At 37.2% G+C, this 19,121-nt stretch overlaps 1 protein-coding gene across 1 annotated transcript; it reads left to right on the forward strand.

Moving 5' to 3' along the window:
• The first annotated feature begins 6,273 nt into the window (after window positions 1-6,273).
• Window positions 6,274-17,133, forward strand: LOC147567089 (calmodulin-binding transcription activator 3-like). The gene is made up of 14 exons (XM_086653715.1): window positions 6,274-6,353; window positions 6,547-6,633; window positions 7,249-7,368; window positions 8,126-8,241; window positions 8,607-8,695; window positions 10,555-10,597; window positions 11,695-11,872; window positions 12,047-12,175; window positions 12,249-12,571; window positions 12,768-13,340; window positions 13,508-14,202; window positions 14,891-15,458; window positions 15,665-15,988; window positions 16,758-17,133. The coding sequence occupies exons 2-14, from the start codon at window positions 6,594-6,596 to the stop codon at window positions 16,866-16,868; spliced, it is 3,309 nt and encodes a 1,102-aa protein (XP_086509841.1). The 5' UTR covers window positions 6,274-6,353; window positions 6,547-6,593; the 3' UTR covers window positions 16,869-17,133.
• Window positions 17,134-19,121: the final 1,988 nt, after the last annotated feature.

Here is a 19,121-nt window from a genome sequence, read left to right on the forward strand (position 1 = left end):
ATTTCGTCGAAATTTGGTGGTTTATTTGATAGTTATATCGAATACTGTATAGTTGGGTCTAAGTTCTTTTGGATTATAATTTGAAGTGGTTATTCTTTACTTTCTTCGAATGATTTATGTTCGGGAACATGTTTAGGATATTATGGACTATTTCGGGGTGTCTATTTATAGACTGGATGCTGCCGAGTTATTTTACTGCTCGATTTTCATATTTGGACTAGTTTTGAGAATAAATTGAAATATAGAGGATTACCTGAACTTTGTCATATTTTACATGAATGGATAGTTTGAGTTATAGATTCATGTTATGGGGTTTATTATATGATTTGCCAACTTATGAAGACTCTGAAATGTAAAATAGAGTTTATGAGAAGTTGGTTGGTTTGTATGCATTTCGGGTATTCGGTAGAATGTTGCAATAAACTGCATAGTGTCAATAGGACATATTTAGTCTAGTTTCATTCATTTTATGCATTCTTGCGTTGCAAGAGATCTCTTGACAGTTATGTAGCTGTCAAATGACTAGTTTGTCTTTTTATATTTTAGTAGGACTAATATACTGCAATAGTGAGCTCGAGGAGAGGTGTAGTTTAGTCAGAAGCACTATTACAGGCGCAAGAAGAGGTAGGATCCTATTAATCTTACTTGGAGCACGGGTATTCCTCGTTTTACCATTATATATATTTAGTTATTTTTCTTTTTATCTTTCTCTAGTTTGAATTGTGATATGGATGTACGTGGTGTGCTCTATGTTATGGGTGTTTATCTTTACGAAAAAATTTAGTTTTTCTGAAAAATAATCACGTGGTGGTGGATCGCTTGAGCTTCGTGTATAACATGGTGACAAAATTGCCTGGACCGTGTTACGTGGATGAGCCATATATTCATGTTAAGTGTTAAACTCGGTGCGTGGCCAACCGTTTGGTAACGACCATTCCAGTTTGCCCAGAATGGAGTCCAAGAGAGATTGAAAGTTGGGGTAAACTGGAATGGTCGGAGGTAGGATGAGATAGTTGTTTGTTTGTTTAATGTGTTACTTTGCGAGGTAGCGTCAGATCTGCTTAATGACCTACCTTGCGAGGTAGCGTCTGATCTGGTCGGAGGTAGGACGCTTCTCAAGGCGAGATAGTTGTATCGCCGTGGGAATATGACTCTGCTACACGGCGATATTCTTGTAGTCGTCTGGGTAAGTCATGACATATTCTGGGCATATCATTGTTTGAGTGAGATTTATTATTCGATGCGTATTGAGATCACAAGCTAGCCCGATGGGCGATGATGACGAAGGGAGAGTTACGGAAACTCTTACCGATTATTACGTGGATCCATATGTACACTGTAGTAGTCAAACGTTCGAATAGTAGGTGACTCCGACTGAGGGCGTATTAAGTCGTGATCTTGGTAAGCTAGAAGAATTATCTTGCTATATTGTTTTGTTTTGTGTGCATATTGATATCTCTGTGTATATACATATCACTTATAACTATTGATATATCAAACTGTTGATGTGTGCGGTGCGTGTAGGTTGTCTAGGTATCCTACTGAGCTAACCTTCGGGTTATCTCATCTCTATTTGTTTTTGTTCAGTTGCAGGTGCTGGTGACCCGGAGTGACATAGTTTACTTCGTTGACTCACATTATGTAAGCTCGATATAATTTCTATTATATTTTTCAACTTACGATTTTTTCACACGTTAATATTATATATGTATCATTAATCTAGAATAGTTAAGATCGTTTTCTCACTTGTTGTGCTTGTACACATGTAAATAGTATGCACACTGTCACTTTGAATTTATTGTTATTGATATGTTGAAGTTTATGAATACATGTATGCAGGTTTTTTATGTTTGATAGGTCCAATTTATAGAGGAGACTCTGTCAAATTCAGTCTCTTCTTTGAATCGTTCATATACATCATGAACTTAAGTTGTTTTTCTCTTTATAAAAATTATTTTGGGTTACACGTTTTCGGAACATATTTTTAAAAGGTTTAAACTATATTTGATTTTCCGCTGCGTTTGTTCTTGATTTTTAATCCGAGATGAGAGTTTTGACTTGAGTTTATATTTGAAACTGGTTAGAGTGACTATTAGACCAAGTTTCTTTTATAAACTGTCTGGCAAACCGTAATTCAGAACACGGGGCGTCACAGTTTAGGTTCGGTTCAGTTTTTTTTTTTTTTTTTTTTTTCTGACAAACCCGTGGACCCCGAACCAGACCGTATCAAATGCTATATATATTATCCATACAGTTAATGGTAAATATTTAATGGATAATTAAGTTTTATATCTTATCATGTAATTGTTTTTGTTCCCATTCTTGTTTTGATACGCTATCGCATGAAAGAAAAATCAACGAAATTGTACTTATTGTTGGATTATATTCATTTGATCTGTTGCACACGATGTTAGCCTCAATATAATCTTTTGATTGTTCATATTTGGTTAAATAAAATTCAAATTAGGTTTAAATTGAAAAACCAGACCGAAAGACCGGTTAAATGGGTGGTCTATGTTATTCTGTACGGATTTTTGGTCGAGTTTTTTTACATATAAAAATCAGACCGTTATAATAGGTATCCGTTCAAATATGTAAACAAAACTTGTCCATCCGGACCAATTTCACCCCAAAAGAGAACCGAGAAATACCCAATGGGCACTCGCACTTTTTATAGGTTCCAGTTCTGGATCCTTAAATTATAGAACCGGGACTGGAACTGCTAGGATCCAGAACTGTAATTTTTAATAGGTTCCGGTTCTGGGTAGTGAGATACCCGAACCGAGATCAATCCGTTAACACACCTACTATGTGGATTTCGGGCGACAGTTGCATTTCTTAGTACTAGTTTTCGTCTTCTTTTGAGGGTGGTTATATTTGTTTTGCAAATTAATCCTGCCTGGAGACGTAAATGGTACTATTCACTTCTTTTATATCGTAGCTCTATCTTTGGTTTTACCACCTCTCCTCGAAGCGGACTTACTAATTATAACCAAAGACATGTGATTTCTTTTAATTTTCTTTGCCCATTCAACGGTCTCTTGAGATTTAAATACTTTCAGTTTGAAAAAAATTCACCAACATCAATGTTTATTATGTCTTCATTTGATCACATATCTTGGCAGTCTTGTTCATTGTGATAGGGAAATTCATTACGAGGCATTCAAAGTTGACCTCAGCTTCGCCATATACACAATCTCCAATTGTAGGACCTCCAAAATTTCAAGATGGTTATATTCTTTCGGCTGCATCACGCCACCTTTCTTGGGTATCGAGACCTCAAACTCAAGAGTTAGAAGCCATTTAGGTTGAAAATTGAGGAAAAAGAATAACAACTAAGTCCTCTTAGGGAAAAAGAGAATGGATTAGGTTCTTATCAGTGTCTGATGTCATTTATAAATGCATGCATGTGTCAGTTTCTCCCGAACCTTTGTGAAGACAATTAGTAAGGGCCTATCGAATTTCAAGTCCAGAAACATAGTTAATCGTGGGATGCTGAAATCGGAGCGACAGGGATTCCCTCATGAAATTTAGCATGCACCATCGATTTCAACTTCTCAAAAATAAGTTTGTTAGTGGATTTAATTCGGTAAGGTCTTATTGATTTCTTCGGGGATGATGAACAATTCGGTGTTGTGAGGTCGTTTCTAAAACTCACAGTAATGGGCAACTTTTGTGATTCCGGTGAGATAAAGAGAGACGCTTAAGCATTTGAGATTTTAGGAGATTTAGGGTTTTCAGTTTTGGAGAGAGAAAAAGTCAACATGGGTGAAGAAACCTTAAAGTGGATTTTTATACCCGCAAAAAAATGAAGCTCTTATAACCAAGCTTGGCAAAAAATAATAGACCAGGTTAAGGGATTTACGCGAGGCCTTTTAAACAAAAATAAGGGCATATGAAACTTTTTTTTTTTGTTAAGAGGGCATATGAAACTTCCCTCTTGGATTTGTTTTCGGTTGGAAGTCCTCCAATATAAATGGCAAAATAAACGTTTGAGTCATATGGTGGGGCCAAATGGGAATCAACCAATAAGGGTGTGTCTATAGGCACACCCCAAAAGGTGACCCCGTTCTTCCTCCTCTTATTTTTTCCTCTGTTTCATCTTTTTTCTCTCTCTTCACTCCTCTTCAAGCAAGGTCACTTTCAGTGGTGAATCACTTTATCCACTGGTGAATCTCTTCAATCATATGCTATCTTCTTCCATATAAACCCCATTAGCTACCAAAGGAATAAAAGTTCTACCATCTGGATAATTTCTGCCTAACCTAATCTCAAAATCATAATTTTCCAAAAGACGATCATCATCTAATCTCAAGTTCTGCGAAGACCCTAGATCAGAATTTAGAAAATCATTACAAGTACCTTTAGAACTACATATACTTGTTGTACACATAAATGAATTAGCACTACTCTATCAAACTCTGATTTACCATGTGATGAGACCTTAAGTTTCTTCTCAAGCTGACCAGTCTCAGGCCCAAAACATTGCTTCGAACTGAGTTAATCCCGAAACCTATCAGATTGGATAATCTGACTCCCTTCAGACTGACACAGTCCGAAGTAATGCTCCGGACTTTAGACTCTTCCGGAACTCCTATACGTATCGTGAGTCAATAGAGATTGACTCTCAAGGGAGGTCACACAACCCAATCAATAATAATAAGTAGATTGATTGTTGAAGGAACCTCCAATCTATGACCCTTTTTCATCGTGGGATGTAGTTTGCACGAACAGCAAATCCAATCCATCATCTTTAGACGTAGAGCCTGTGCTCTGAATCAAACGGTCAGAGATCTTGTAGGTGAGACAGGAAACCAATAAGGATCCACCTCACTCATAATTTAGAACGTTCGTTACACGTGCACTTCATCTCACGACTACTCAAAACGAGATTAATAAAAGAGCTATGATACTACCCATCTCTTCTTACTAAGTTCAGGTCAATATTAACCAAATACAATAATGTAGTTCAGCTTGGTTGTATCATTTTTCCATTAAAACAATAAGATAAAATCCACTACCCAAGTTTACCAAGTCAACATACCTAATGATGTAATTTTATTTCCACCCATAACCTCAATGATCAAGAAAATCACATTGGAGATTCATTGGGTGTTATAGCACTGATTGGATATATTAGGCACATGGAGGCTCTATCACTGACTTTGTGATTATATTAAGCAAAAGGGGGGGGGGGGGGGTTCTGTCGTCACCTTTAATTATTGCTTTTGCTTCTGTTTCAGGCAAAATTCAAGATCTTGTATGTGTAATTGGAGCAAAGTAAACGACGTCTTTAGAATTTCCCTAAGCAAAATAGAAGATAACATTCGTTTATCGAATGATATATTTGGTTTAGTATGAAATATGATTAAAAGAGGTTATTTTTCTATAAATTATTCGATTAACGTTTTTCACACAATAGAAATTACAAAGGCGGCTCGCCCTCTAGATTTGGAATCGGCACAAAATGCCATCCCCTAGACATCTTGTTGTACCCGACATTATTTCACAAGGCCACCGTTTTGGGGAAAGCATTAAAGTTTCCGGGGAAGATGGTGGAAAACAAAAAAAATTAAACCAAACACCCCTTTAATGTCGCCGGAAAAAGTCGCCGGGCGGATGTTGCCGGCGACTTCACCATCTTCTCTTCTCTTTCTCTCTCTCAGCTCTTTCTCACTCTTCTCCCTCTCTTCTCTATTTCTTTTCTCTTTCTTCTTTTTCTTCTCTTTATCTCTCTTTCTTCTCAATGTCTCTGGCGAAGGGGAGGAACCCCTTCGCCGGAGCTCGTCTGGTTTGAACAAACCAGACGAGATCTGGTTTGTTCTTCAAACCAGACGGGATCTGGTTTGTTCTTCAAACCAGACCTTCGGCGAAGGGGTTCCTCCCCTTCGCCGGAGATGGAGAGGAGAATAAAAAAAAAAAAAAAATTGTCGCCGGAGATGATGGAGTCGTCGGAGATGGTGGAGTCGCCGGAGAAAAGAAGAAGAAACTGAAAAAAATTTGGTTGTTTGGGAAAAATAAAAAAATCAATATTCTTTTTTGTTTCCACCCAAAACTTCACACCCCTGAAACTATATAGCTTTCCCCAAAGCTCTGGCCTTTTACAATGCAATTTTTAGTTACCCTTTTCGTTTCGTCTTATATGCAAGTGGCCGTGATTGGGGTGTAAATAAAATAAACTAGAAAACAGTAGTATCAACTCCCAAGTGGGTAGTAAGTAAATTTTGGTAAATGAGCAGGGTATTTTAGTCATATTAAAAAATATAAGTAAACGACTATTCCTCATTCTGACCATGACCTCTCTCTCTCTAGATTTCCCGGAAAATTCCACAACCGCGGCTGCTCCTTTTCAGGTAGGTATCAACTCTTTCTTTTCCGAATTCGAAACTTCAATGAGTTTTCCTCTTTTATCTATTTCTTGATCTTATCAGATACTTGATTCTGTGAATCGATCCTTTTTCATCTCCCTGTCAGTTTCATTCAAAGGACATAGTAGAATTTTCCTTCTTGTCTTTTTAAATTTGATTATGTGAATTTCCCGGTTAGGTTTTTGAAATCGAGCTGTAAGAATATTTAGGAGAATCAAGCTGTTTATGGCGGAGAGTAGACGTTACCTATTTGGGAATCAATTAGGTGAGATAATTTTCTTCAATTTGAAGGATGCAATTTCTTATCTTATTGTTGAATTTTTATTTATTTATTTAAGTTTGAATGAAGTTCAACTTATAGTGAATTATGGGTATAACTTTGTTTAGGTTATCAAATTTATCTCTATTAAATCTAGATGCAGTGTGAGAGGCATTAACACAAAAAAAAGGAAATGGAATGAGAAAGTGGGTCTTAGTGGAAAAGTCAGCTATTTGAGCACAGTTGTTGTACTACAAGAGGAATCAATCAGATTTCCCTACTAATTACTTTTCAAAAGAAAAAGTCACTAGCTCCTAGATTTTGATATTGTTGTAGCAAACTTGAACTAATCTCATGTGTTGTGTTTTCAAATTAGGCCTAATTTGGCCTATGAGTCATGATCTAGCTGGATCGTATGTGTTCTTTCATTGATCCGTAACATTAGCGATGATATCTTTAATAACAAGGCAATTGAAAATGCAGAAGTTGATGGTTTCCGCTAATGATGGGTTATATAAATTGTCATGCAAAGATAGTTTTATGTGCTTTCGATGCAGGCTCATATGATGGATATCTTCTGAGATTCTATAAAAAAAAGTTTACCTTGGTTTGGGTGTGCAGATATTAAGCAGATACTCTTAGAAGCACAAACTCGATGGTTGCGTCCAGCTGAAATTTGTGAAATTCTTCGAAATTATCAAAACTTTCGCATTTCTTCAGAGCCTCATAATAAGCCACCTAGTAGGTTCTTTATTCTCTTATCACCAGGATCTTTAATTAGTTGTGGTTTGTTTTAATTTAGTTCTATTCTAGTAGATAATGACTCGTGCTCCTGTGGACTAGCACCTATTTTTCATTTTTATGTTGCTAGTGAACTTCCCAAATATTTTAAACAAGTTTACAATAAGGATAGGTCATCAGACCTCATTGGTAGTTGATTCTTGAGAATTAGGGGCAAGAAAAGTACATTTAGTAATAAGGAGCTTTTGAGCTATATAAATGAACAGAACATGTGCAGGAATAAAGACATACTTCCCGTTCTTTAGTAGCAAACCCTTTTAAATACGTGAACATTAGTTAAGTTGTCAATCAAGCACGTAACCATGCACTTCAAAGCTCCAAGTAACGATAATTTGGTAGAAGAAATACATTCAGTTTAAACAAAAACTTATCTACAATAGTTTTCAATAAATAAGGAGAAGCATATTCAACTTAGGAAAGGGTTAAATTCTTAATTTAATAGCGCATTGTAGAAAGTGTCTGGAAATAATGGTTAAGACTTTTAGGGGTAAAGAAAATCAAAAAGAAATTTAGGAGAAGCTTAAAGCCTCTCCATCAATAGAATATATGGCATGCCTCCTCATTCTATTTGGCTGGGGATAGTTGATACAGTTTATTAATTGTTGGGTTTTGTACTTTTGTTATTTTCCTGGAAGCTCCATGTTCCCACCACGAGGAAATTCATAGTTCATTTAAAATTTACATTTGTTTGATTTAGGTGGTTCAATTTTCTTGTATGATCGAAAGGTTTTGAGATACTTCAGAAAGGATGGGCACAATTGGAGGAAGAAAAGAGATGGAAAAACGGTGAAGGAAGCTCATGAGAGGTTAAAGGTTAGAGCTATACTGATGGTTCTTTTTATTCCGATTTTACATAACTTTAATTGCTTATCTTTCCTTACGCACAAATGTTCATAAACTCAAAAGGTGATTATAAGTCTATATTTAGCTGACGATTAATGCTTTTGATTTTATTTCCTTGGTTTGATGTAATGTTTTGTGTTGAAATATTTGCAATGCCACACTTGTTCGAGTTGGTTGCTGCATAGAGTTGAGTTAGTAGTCACTAGTTCGTAATTTGTTTGCATTCTTGGGTTCCTTGTAATAACCTTACATGATGGGATACTAGCTTTATTTATGTGGAACTTACTCTGTTCCAAATTACATGTACTAAATTGTAATGTGCTTACTCTCTTTAGGCGGGAAGCGTTGACGTGTTACATTGCTACTATGCTCATGGAGAAGAGAACCAAAAATTTCAGAGGCGCACTTACTGGATGCTCGAAGAGTGAGTATGCAAATCTTACATATTAATGTCTTTGCATATGCATAGCTTTCCTTTTTTTATTATTCTTTATGATGGTTTATTTCATTAATTAAATATAGTTACTTTTGACTTCAAAATCATTCCTTTCTGGTTTGTGAGGTAATGAGAGGATAAGATAATATGATATGATTATATGAATGGAGTCCGTTTCTAAATGTCTCTTTATTAATATACTACAATAGTATAACTGGAGAAGACCTTCGACTATCTATTACGTAAACGTGATCTATGATTGATTGAACAGTCGTGAGACCCGTGAATCAACCTCATGAATATGTTCACTCTATAGAAAATAACTACTTCTCTTATCGGTATATAAAGAAATAACAAAATTTGGTTTTGATAACATCGGTAAAGGTGATTTGTAATTTTTTGACCTTTATTCATGACTTCCGAGTCGTATTCTAACTGGTGAAGGTACTATTTTTAATGTATGAACTGTTGCTGTTCACAGTGGAAGATATTAACTAATAATTATTGCTCGAAAACATGAAATAAATCATATAAAAAGTATTGTATATGTAATAATAACTGGTTGGAGGTCTAGGTCTCGGCAAGTGAAATCTCGGCTGGATGGGGGGTCACTATTTGCTTAATCAAATCGAGAAGAAAAGCTTCTTTGAAGCGTAGGATAAACCAGTGGTGTGAGAAGGAAAGAAAAATAAAGATAAACACTATTCATTTTGTGTATCTCTTGATTTGAGAAGACGAAATTTTATTGTATACATTTCACAATGGCTTTACCAGTATTTATAGCTTCGCATGAGATAACATTACAGGAGAACTTTTTTCATTAATTCTATAGGGTGGCAGACCAATATTATCTTCTAGTTGAACTTGATATTTATGATAAAGAGTCCATTTTATCTCCAAGTTGCACATCAAGTTCTTTCCTGTCCAAACTAAGAATAAAGATAACATAACAAAAGACAAACTCTATTTTTATGGTTGCGTATCCGCCTCATAAGATAATCATATAACAACTGCCCTAAATTCACCCAAGACTGACCCATATAGCCACCCACCGAGGTCAGACAGCCAGGCCATATGGCTATTCTGGGCTTCGATATTCCTACATCACCTAGATAAATCAATCTGTATGTGTCAAGGAAGATTTTTTTTAAAAAGCTTGAAACATGATTTGTTCCTGACATTTGTAACTTCTCAATTATGATTATGATTAAAATGGTATTACTCAGTTCTGCTATGTTTTTTATTTGTTTTCTTTTTTCCTCTTTGTTATTTTACCTTTTATATTTTGTTTTTTTCCCTTGGTCAAACATCCATCGTGTTCATGATGAACTAATGCCGTTGATTATGTTTATGCTGATGTTTTTCCTTTTGTTACACTCCTGAGAAACAACTCATAAGTGTGATCATATGTCGTGCACTCATGCTCATGTTGAGCCCAATGTTAGTCATTAATCCACCATTTCTAGATGGAAAAGAAAATTAATAATGGTCATTTCAATGGCTGTGCACCTGCACTATAGTCTTACTTAAGACTTAGTTCTTCCATCATGACCATGTTCGATGTTCTTCTATTTCTGCCTTGGCTGTTCATGGAAGACAAACCAGACTTCTCATGCTCGATGGAAGTTGTTTTTCTCCATTCTTAGCAGCTAAGATAGCATTTTAGCAGAATAGGCCAATGCTCCAAAATTTTAGATCTTTTTGGTAGCTACTAATCTACTATGCAGTTTGGTTCATGTTCAAAATGCCAAGATATTATGAGTTTCTTTTTTGTTTCATATAGCCATAAAGGACTTGTCTTTGCATGGTGTCCAATTTTGTTCTTATCAAGTTGTTTGTTTTCTCAGGGACTACTTGCACATCGTTCTTGTCCACTATCTTGAAGTGCAGGTTTCTTCTTCTTCTTTTTTTTCTTCGTTTGAGCCCAAAAGAAATGGGCTAAATTCTTAAAGATGAATAACTTTACTATTGTTTTGGAGGAAATGTTGAGAACTTCGTTTTTTTTTTCTTTTACTTGTGCCGTGGTGTCAGCCTGGAGGCCTTCTGATTTCTTTGCCGGCACTTTCTCTCTTCTCTTTTCCTGTGGGTGCTTGCTTCTTTGACAGCACCTCAGTTTCTTCCGCGATTTTGGGAGTTTATTGTATCTTTAGCGTTCACGTGACTACGTGAGCCGAGAGCGTTAGAGCTAGTGAAAAAAAATAAACCCAATTGGACTGGTAACGATGGTCACGTCACATGACCAACCCTTTTCACCTTCATGTGAGCCGAAGGTGAAAAGGGAAGCTCTATGGGTCAGAACTTTGACAAAGCCAAAGCTTTTATCCCACAATGCTAGAAAAGGAAAGAAAGGGTAGGGTGTCTGTGGTTTATACAAGCCCCAAGCCCAGTCTTAACTTGTGGCTTGTGCTAATTCAGCGTTAAGTTAATGAGCTAGCCCATTTGGGCTGCACCTTAAGGCGAGCTTGTTATGAGCTGTGCCTTAGGGCGCGCCAATTTGGGTTTTGTCTATAGACATTCTCATTTGGAGCATTTGTCAAATTGTGTCCCGAGCCCTGAGCCACCCGCTACCCAATAGACCTAGCTGACTTGGCGGACTTGGGTAGATAATGGGCACTAAGGATTGCAGAATTGTCCCCATCCCGCCAAGTCCGCCCGATAACCCTGATGGACACATAGATCTAGTTCCCGACCGGCCTGAACCAATGAATGAGTGAGCCAGTGGTCACCTGGCCAGACCAAATGGAGTGAGCCTGTGGTCACCCGACACGGTCCGATTCGCACCCTAGTTATTGCTACTATATTCATCCAAAAATGGTTTTCAGAATTACTGTTGTTAATAAGATATGTTATATCTGAAAGATGCAAATGCCAAAGAGTGATTGACCTGTTAACTGTTTCACTAAAATTAGTATCTGTACCATGGATAAAGTGTCCTTTCTTTTTAGAATCTGGTTATACTGATACTACGGTAACTTTTTGTTCTTCAGAGTAACCGAGCAGGCTCTGGCCGCTCTAGAGATGTTGAAGAAGTTCCAACCAGTTCCCAAAATAGCAGTCCTGTGTCCTCTAGCGTTCTTGCAACTTACAGCCAACTGCATTCACAAACCACAGATACTGTAAGCCTCAACAGTGCACAGGCATCAGACTATGAAGATGCTGAATCTGGTAAATTTTGCTTTGGATGTCTACTGTAATGTATCACTTCTTTAATTGAAAAGTCGTTCTTATCTCGATAATTATTGTGAGGATGATGAATAATTTGGAATCATCATTGATTGGCCTACACAATTGATCTACTTCGCGTTCACTTATAAATCTATGACAACATTCAATGTGCAGATAATCATCAAGCAAGCTCTGCATATCATTATTTTCTTGAGTCACAGCAACATGAAGATAGGCCTTCGATGAGCTTGATGGAATCTGGCCTCCTGACTTCATTACTTTTGTCCGGTTCAAGTGGCCAACGTGAGCAACGTTTTCAGAAATCTGCTATCTCTTTTTAAATATTTGTAACATATTCTGTTTGATTTTCTTTCAGATGGGTTTCAAGGAAAACAACCAGCAATACCTGGATTGGACATTGCCTCGTTTGATCAACAAAATGGAGGTAGAGATAGAAATAGTGTTGGGTTTGGTTTAGATTTTGAACCCCAGAAGCAGCTTGACTCAATTTCCTGGGAAAATGTTCTTGAGAGTTGGCAGAGTGAATCCTGTATACCCACATTTTCTTCCATCATGCATCCTGCGAATATGGGGATTACCTCAAAACAAGAAAATATTTTGCTCGAGCAACTCTTAGCGAATGAGCTCAACAACAAGTCAGGGGTTGGGGATGGATCCAACCCCCAAGAAAAATGGCAGGTATTGATTACAATCTGTTGATCTTAATGTGCAACTAACATGCCTGAACCCTGAACCTTAATACTAGAAATATGAAGTGTTCCTTATTGAACATCTACCACTCTAGTTCTTTAACACGTTCAGTTTTGATATCTCTACTGTAATTTTTAAGTGAACTGATGCATAATATTGCTTGACAACTTGATGATATGAGCAGGTTATCTCGGACGATTCTTCAGAAATATATAAATGGACGATTGACCAGATGTCACATTTAAATTCAACCTATGATCTGACTGCTACGTTTGACAAGCAAAGGGATCAGTATATGAATTTACATAATAAGTCTGATCCTATGTTTACATACTCCGAACAACCAAATGGACATCTTGTACAAAATGACCCTCAGTTACATCTTTCAGATGAAGAACTTGGAGGCATTTTGAAATCAGATCTAGAGGACAATCTGAATAGAGGCGAAAATTTGAAGTACTCTTCTACTGATAAGCATCCATTGCTTGATAACTTAAAAACAGATGAATTGAAGAAAGTAGACAGCTTCACCCGTTGGATGAGTGATGAACTTGGAGGAGTAGAGGAAACAAACGCGCAGTCCAGTTCTGCACTTTACTGGGATACTGTTCAAAATGAAAATGCAGTAGACGGCTCCAGCTTGGCCCCTCAAGTGCAACTGGATTCCTACTTGTTGAACGCCTCTCTCTCGAAAGAACAGCTTTTCAGTATTATTGATTTCTCCCCGAACTGGGCATATACCGATTCGGAAACAAAGGTAGTTGCATAATTGATCATAGTTATGTCTTATTCTAGATTTACGCGAATTTTCTCTGTTCTACATATCCCTTTTCATAGTACAGTGTTAATAACCACTGAAAAACGATTATTTAATAACGAAGTATATGATGTTATTACTTATAAATCATTGTAAATGTATTTCAGGTTCTGATCATGGGAAAATTCTTAAGGAGTCAACAAGATGTAATGAAATTTAAATGGTCATGTATGTTTGGGGAAGTGGAGGTTCCACTAGAAGTTTTAGGTGATGGTGTTCTTAGCTGCCATGCTCCACTATGTAGAAGTGGTAGGGTCCCTTTTTACGTAACATGCTCCAACAGGTTGGCTTGTAGTGAAGTGAGAGAATTTGAATTCAGGGTAAAAACTCGAGATTTTGACATAACAGATCTTAGTAGTAGCAGCACAAATGATATCCTTCTTCATGTACGGCTTGGGGAGTTACTATCTCTAGGAACCGGGGGACATCCAAAGTCTCTTTCAAATATTATCGGCGATAATTCTAATATGAGCAGTAAAATCAGCTCTTTAATGAAAGAAGATGCTGATGAATGGCTCCAAATGCTAAAGCTCTTTACAAAGGAGTTTTCTCCCGGTGAAGTAAAGGATCAGTTGCTCCAAAAAATGCTAAAAGAGAAGTTACATGAGTGGCTTCTAGTCAAAGTAGCTGAAGATGGTAAAGGTCCTTGCGTATTCGACAAAGAGGGACAAGGTGTGCTACATTTAACAGCTGCTCTTGGTTATGATTGGGCCATTTCACCAATAATAGCGTCTGGTGTTAGTATCAATTTCCGTGATGTGAATGGGTGGACTGCACTTCACTGGGCTGCATCTTGTGGCAGGTAGGTTCAAATTATTTGACTGATGCATATATGAAGCGTTGGATATGTGAGTGGATAAATGCCAATGTTGACGTAATTCTTGTCTTAGGTGGTTTTTGTTTCTTATTGCCTGAATCTGGCGCGTGTAAGTCTGACTTGTCCTAGTCTGACTTGTCCTAGTCTGACTTGTTCTAGTCTGACTTGTCCTAGTCTGACTTGTCCTAGTCTGAACTCAGGAGCATAATAGTCATGCGAGAAATATTTAAGATAATGGGTTCTTAATCGAAAATTATTCTATATTTGACTGAAATGGACCCTAAGTGGAGCAAGCCATTCAGACAAGTCAGACACTCGAGTCGGATAAAAAACAAATAATGTGAATCTAACGCGAGTCAGCTTTTAGTGTTCTATTTTCATACAATTTATTTCTTACTTCTATCAACCATTGTCACGTTATGCACAAAAGGCGTAACCTAATGGTCCTAATACAATTGTCTGCAATCTCAAAAGATGTAATACATTGTCTCACTGCTAACTGATGTTGGGAGTATCAGTCACTGGTATCCAAGTATCAACCATGGGGAAAAAGTTACTACAGAGAAGTATCTATTTTACAAAGCTTTCTTTTCACAATCAGGTGCCTTTTACCATGTAAAGTTTCAGATTTATTTCATAGTTTTCAGTATCTGGTGCATTTTGTCCATTTCAGGGAGCGCACGGTTGCTGCCCTTGTTTCTCTCGGTGCAGCTACTGGAGCATTAACTGATCCATCTTCCACATTTCCATCTGGAAGAACACCAGCTGATCTGGCTTCTAGCAACGGACACAAAGGCATTGCTGGTTACCTAGCAGAAACTTCCTTGACTTCGCAGCTCTCGACGCTTGCTTTAAAGGATGCAAATGATTGTGACCTTCCAGAAACTTCCACATCGAAAGCGATACAAACAGCTTCCGAACGATTCATCACACCTGATGTGCCTGATGCATCATTAAATTATTCACTCACAGCTGTCCGTAATGCTATTCAAGCTGCTGGCAGAATTCACCAAGTATATAGAGTACAGTCTTTCCAGAGAAAGAAATTAATCGAATATGGTAATGATAAAATTGGAATGTCAAATGAACGTGCGCTTTCACTAATATCTGTCAAGACGTCTAAGTTTGGACAACACGACGAGCCTGTACATACTGCTGCTATAAGGATACAGAACAAGTTTCGTGGTTGGAAGGGAAGAAAAGAATTTCTGTTGACCCGACAGCGAATTGTTACAATTCAGGTGCTTTTCTATTCACAAAAGGTTTTGGAGTTCGAATGTTCTAGTATGGTTGTTTTATTTTTAACTACCATTAGTCTATCACGAGTTATTGTTCTACTGTCAAAAGCGTATAATTTGTTAGAATTCGAATGTTTTCTTTCTACCTTATTGTTTTCCTCACTTCCACGGATAAACTCATGATTTCCAACAACTTCAATAATGAAAAGGCCCATGTAAGGGGTCACCAGGTAAGGAAACAATACAAGAAGATCGTTTGGTCAGTTGGGATTGTGGAGAAAGCAATTTTGCGCTGGAGGCGGAAAGGGAGTGGATTTCGTAAATTTCGTAATGCAGCACTTATTCAGGGGTTGGAAACACAAACTCAGCTTTCAAAACAGGATGATTATGACTTCCTGAAAATAGGCAGAAAACAAGCAGAGGAAAGGTCCCAGATTGCACTTGCAAGGGTGAAATCTATGGTTCAATATCCAGAAGCAAGAGATCAATATCGTAGGCTGCGGAATGTTGAGTCAGAGCTTCGGGAAGCCAAGGTAATTTATCTTTTCAAATGTATCTAGTACTCTAATTTGTAGTGGGCCGACAAAATAAAGCATAAATATATAAGATAAGTACAGTATTGTTTTTCTTTTTCTAAGTCAGATATGAAATCTGACTCGAGGTGTGAAGAACTGTTTTAGGTTAATTTGAGTCAGGGGACTCAGATTCTAACGAGTCAGATCCGGACAAAGGATAAACACACCACCTGAAGTTGTTGTATACTTAAATGTTTTCACAAATTTTCTGAAAATCTAACAGCACGCAGAAATAACAAGAATACTCTCGTACATAAAATTCGCAAATTCTAGTATTCGAGAAACACAATACCCACACATAGATACAACATGAATACTTGCAATGAATAATAGGTTTGGTTCACCGAACATTGGAAACCGCTAACACCACACGTTGCTGGAGCTCTTGTAGTCCGTACTAGCCCACTATGGTTCTTTGTAGGAGGCTTAATTAGGGCATCTTTTTCGGGTCTATATCAAATTGATCTGGGCGGACTAACCATCGGAGTGGCTCCAATAACCAGCCTCCCTATAAAGCATTTGTTCTTAAACCCTTGCAGGCCAATAAAAGCCAGAGATATTTAGAAGGCCTACATAATTACTGCATAATTTTCCCTTATCTCGTTCTATAGTTTGTACATTTCCAGTTTTTGGCAAGTATTTCTGAACGAGTATTACCGTTCCATCTCGACTGTTTAATATGCTATGGCTATTCTACAAGTTCTACTTTCAACAAATTTTCTTGCAGGACATGGAAGATAGAAGTTTATACGGTTCAATAGAAGTAGTTGATTATGGCGATGAAATGATCGATCTTGATGCACTGTTGGACGACGACGCTTTCATGTCTGCATTATAAATGATTCATGTAAGAGTTGATTTGGTATTTCTTTTGTACATGATTTTGGGTAGTTACTGTGTGTTGTGTGTAATTAGATATTTAGTAAGTTAAGATCATGTCTGTCCATAATTTGTAATGAACCCATCTAATTAAAAGGGTTTGTAAGTTAACAGATAGAAATAGATTTAAATTTGATTGGGGTTTATGTTTGTAAAACTCAAAATTACAACCTTAAATCTGAACCACGTAACATTAAATAATAAATATCATAATGTTTTACTTACAATGCCATTGTATTATCTTAATATCTTCCTCTTTGCATGCATTGTTTTGTTACTTGTCACACACTCACACCTTGTCATGGCCCAACCACAGGCAGTTATCGATATTGTCTTCGCTTTCGCCTCCTAAGGTCAAGCCTGTCAACAACTACAATCTCTTGTTCATGGCGCTATATGAGTCCACCAAATAAACTTCGATACCTACCAAGTTTGAGTAATTTTAGTCGGGCTCTGCACGATCCTCTAAGCAATGTGGGCCTATCACATTGAATTGATTTTGTTCTTTAGTTTAAGAAACTCTTCATTTTCTTTGGTGCTTGTCGACAATGAATTTTGAGTTAGGGTTGCTTATTAGTGGAAGCCAAGTTGTGGATCAGTATACACTCTACCGACCTCGGGTCGGAGACTACTAATCGTGTTGGATAGTCTTGATTGTATAATGGATCGATTGGTAGTCCCTTGACGAACTCAGGGATGCCAAATTCACTTGGAGTAGTCGATTTGGAAGACAATATTTTTAAAGAAAATGAGATGTGCAGCTGGAGAAGTTTAAACACAAAACACCTTAAACAATCTCTATCTATCTAATAAGGGGAGGGGTCGAGGGTATATTTTTTGGATTATATTTTCTTCACGGCTAACATTACACCTTCCAAACTTATCTCTAAACATTGAGATTATACCTGTTGAACTTATCTTCAATGACTAGGATTACACCTCCCAAACTATTTCTACAGGTTGAAATTGCGCATTTGATAGAACTGTCGGTGTCCAATATGGACGGGTTATACATCGTGTCTGTGTATACAGGGCCGGTCCTGAGATTTCGGAGGCCCGAAGCGAGTTTATAAGAATGTGGCCCATATACGTTTCACAGTTTTTTTTTCCTATATCAGAACATTCTACATTTTTCTTACACCCAATGTGGGGGTTAAGCATAAAACTTTTGTTCATAACTATGTATTTATGTTCGGACGATCTGACCGAGTGACTCGAAAATTAAGTCAGATTGGGAGAAAGTACTAGTCGGTCTTTAGTTGAATTCTCGATTAAGTGGTTCCACGAGCAAGTGAGCAACTCAGTGAGTTTGGTGACGTTAATAACTTGGTTGGTTTCATTTTTCCTTAAAAAAAAAAAATCAAAAGTTATAAAATAAAAGAACTAAAAAGTGATGATTCTTAAAGAAGATGAAGTGAGAGAGCAAAAGTTTTCGACCTTCTTTTTTCTTTCATTTTAGTGATCTGATGGTGATAATGTTTCATGGGGTAAGATGATGGTGGCGGTGGGTGGGGGGGGGGTGGGGGGTGGGGGGGGGGGGGCGGTTTGGGGGGGGGGGGGGGGGGTGGGGGGGGGGGGGGGGGTGATGGTGGTAAGGCAGGTTTGATGGTGGTGTAGAAAAGGACAAAACTTTAGCCTCAAAACTATTAAAACTTTAAAAGAAAGTTAAAATTTTGATCTAAATGAAGTCGATAGTATTTGCGTTACTTAGATAAGTAAAAGATTTATATATTTTTTGTTGCCAAATAACGCCTAAGTTGTACCAACTAAAATGAAGTAAGAAAAGATATAATGTAAATAAAAAGGTGCATTAGGTGGAGGTTGAACCTAGGTTGGTTGTCTCCTTACCAAAATCATTAACCAACTAAGCTAGAATAGACTAAGTGTTCCAAGCATGTCATCAAGGTACAAACAAATTAGCACCAAATAATAGCCACATGAATCCTTATGTAAAAGAGTCAAAACATCTCCAATGTAACAATAATAATTTAGAAATTCTCCTAATTATTCTTAATTTATTAAGCTTGTTATAAGATGATAAACTCTTCTAATTATACACTAATTTTATCCTTGCAAAATTTTGCAAGAAGGATTCTCTTAAAATTGATTGATCTTCTTTGCTCACCATAGCTAGAAAGAATAGAAACACAATGAGCAATAAAAGACTCGAATAATATAGCGTTCAAATTTTGTATCGGTACAAAAATAAAAT

Source organism: Eschscholzia californica, unplaced genomic scaffold, assembly GCF_041429995.1.
Source record: "Eschscholzia californica isolate CP2 unplaced genomic scaffold, dmEscCali1.0.p SCAF_1, whole genome shotgun sequence".
Taxonomy (NCBI): domain Eukaryota; kingdom Viridiplantae; phylum Streptophyta; class Magnoliopsida; order Ranunculales; family Papaveraceae; genus Eschscholzia; species Eschscholzia californica.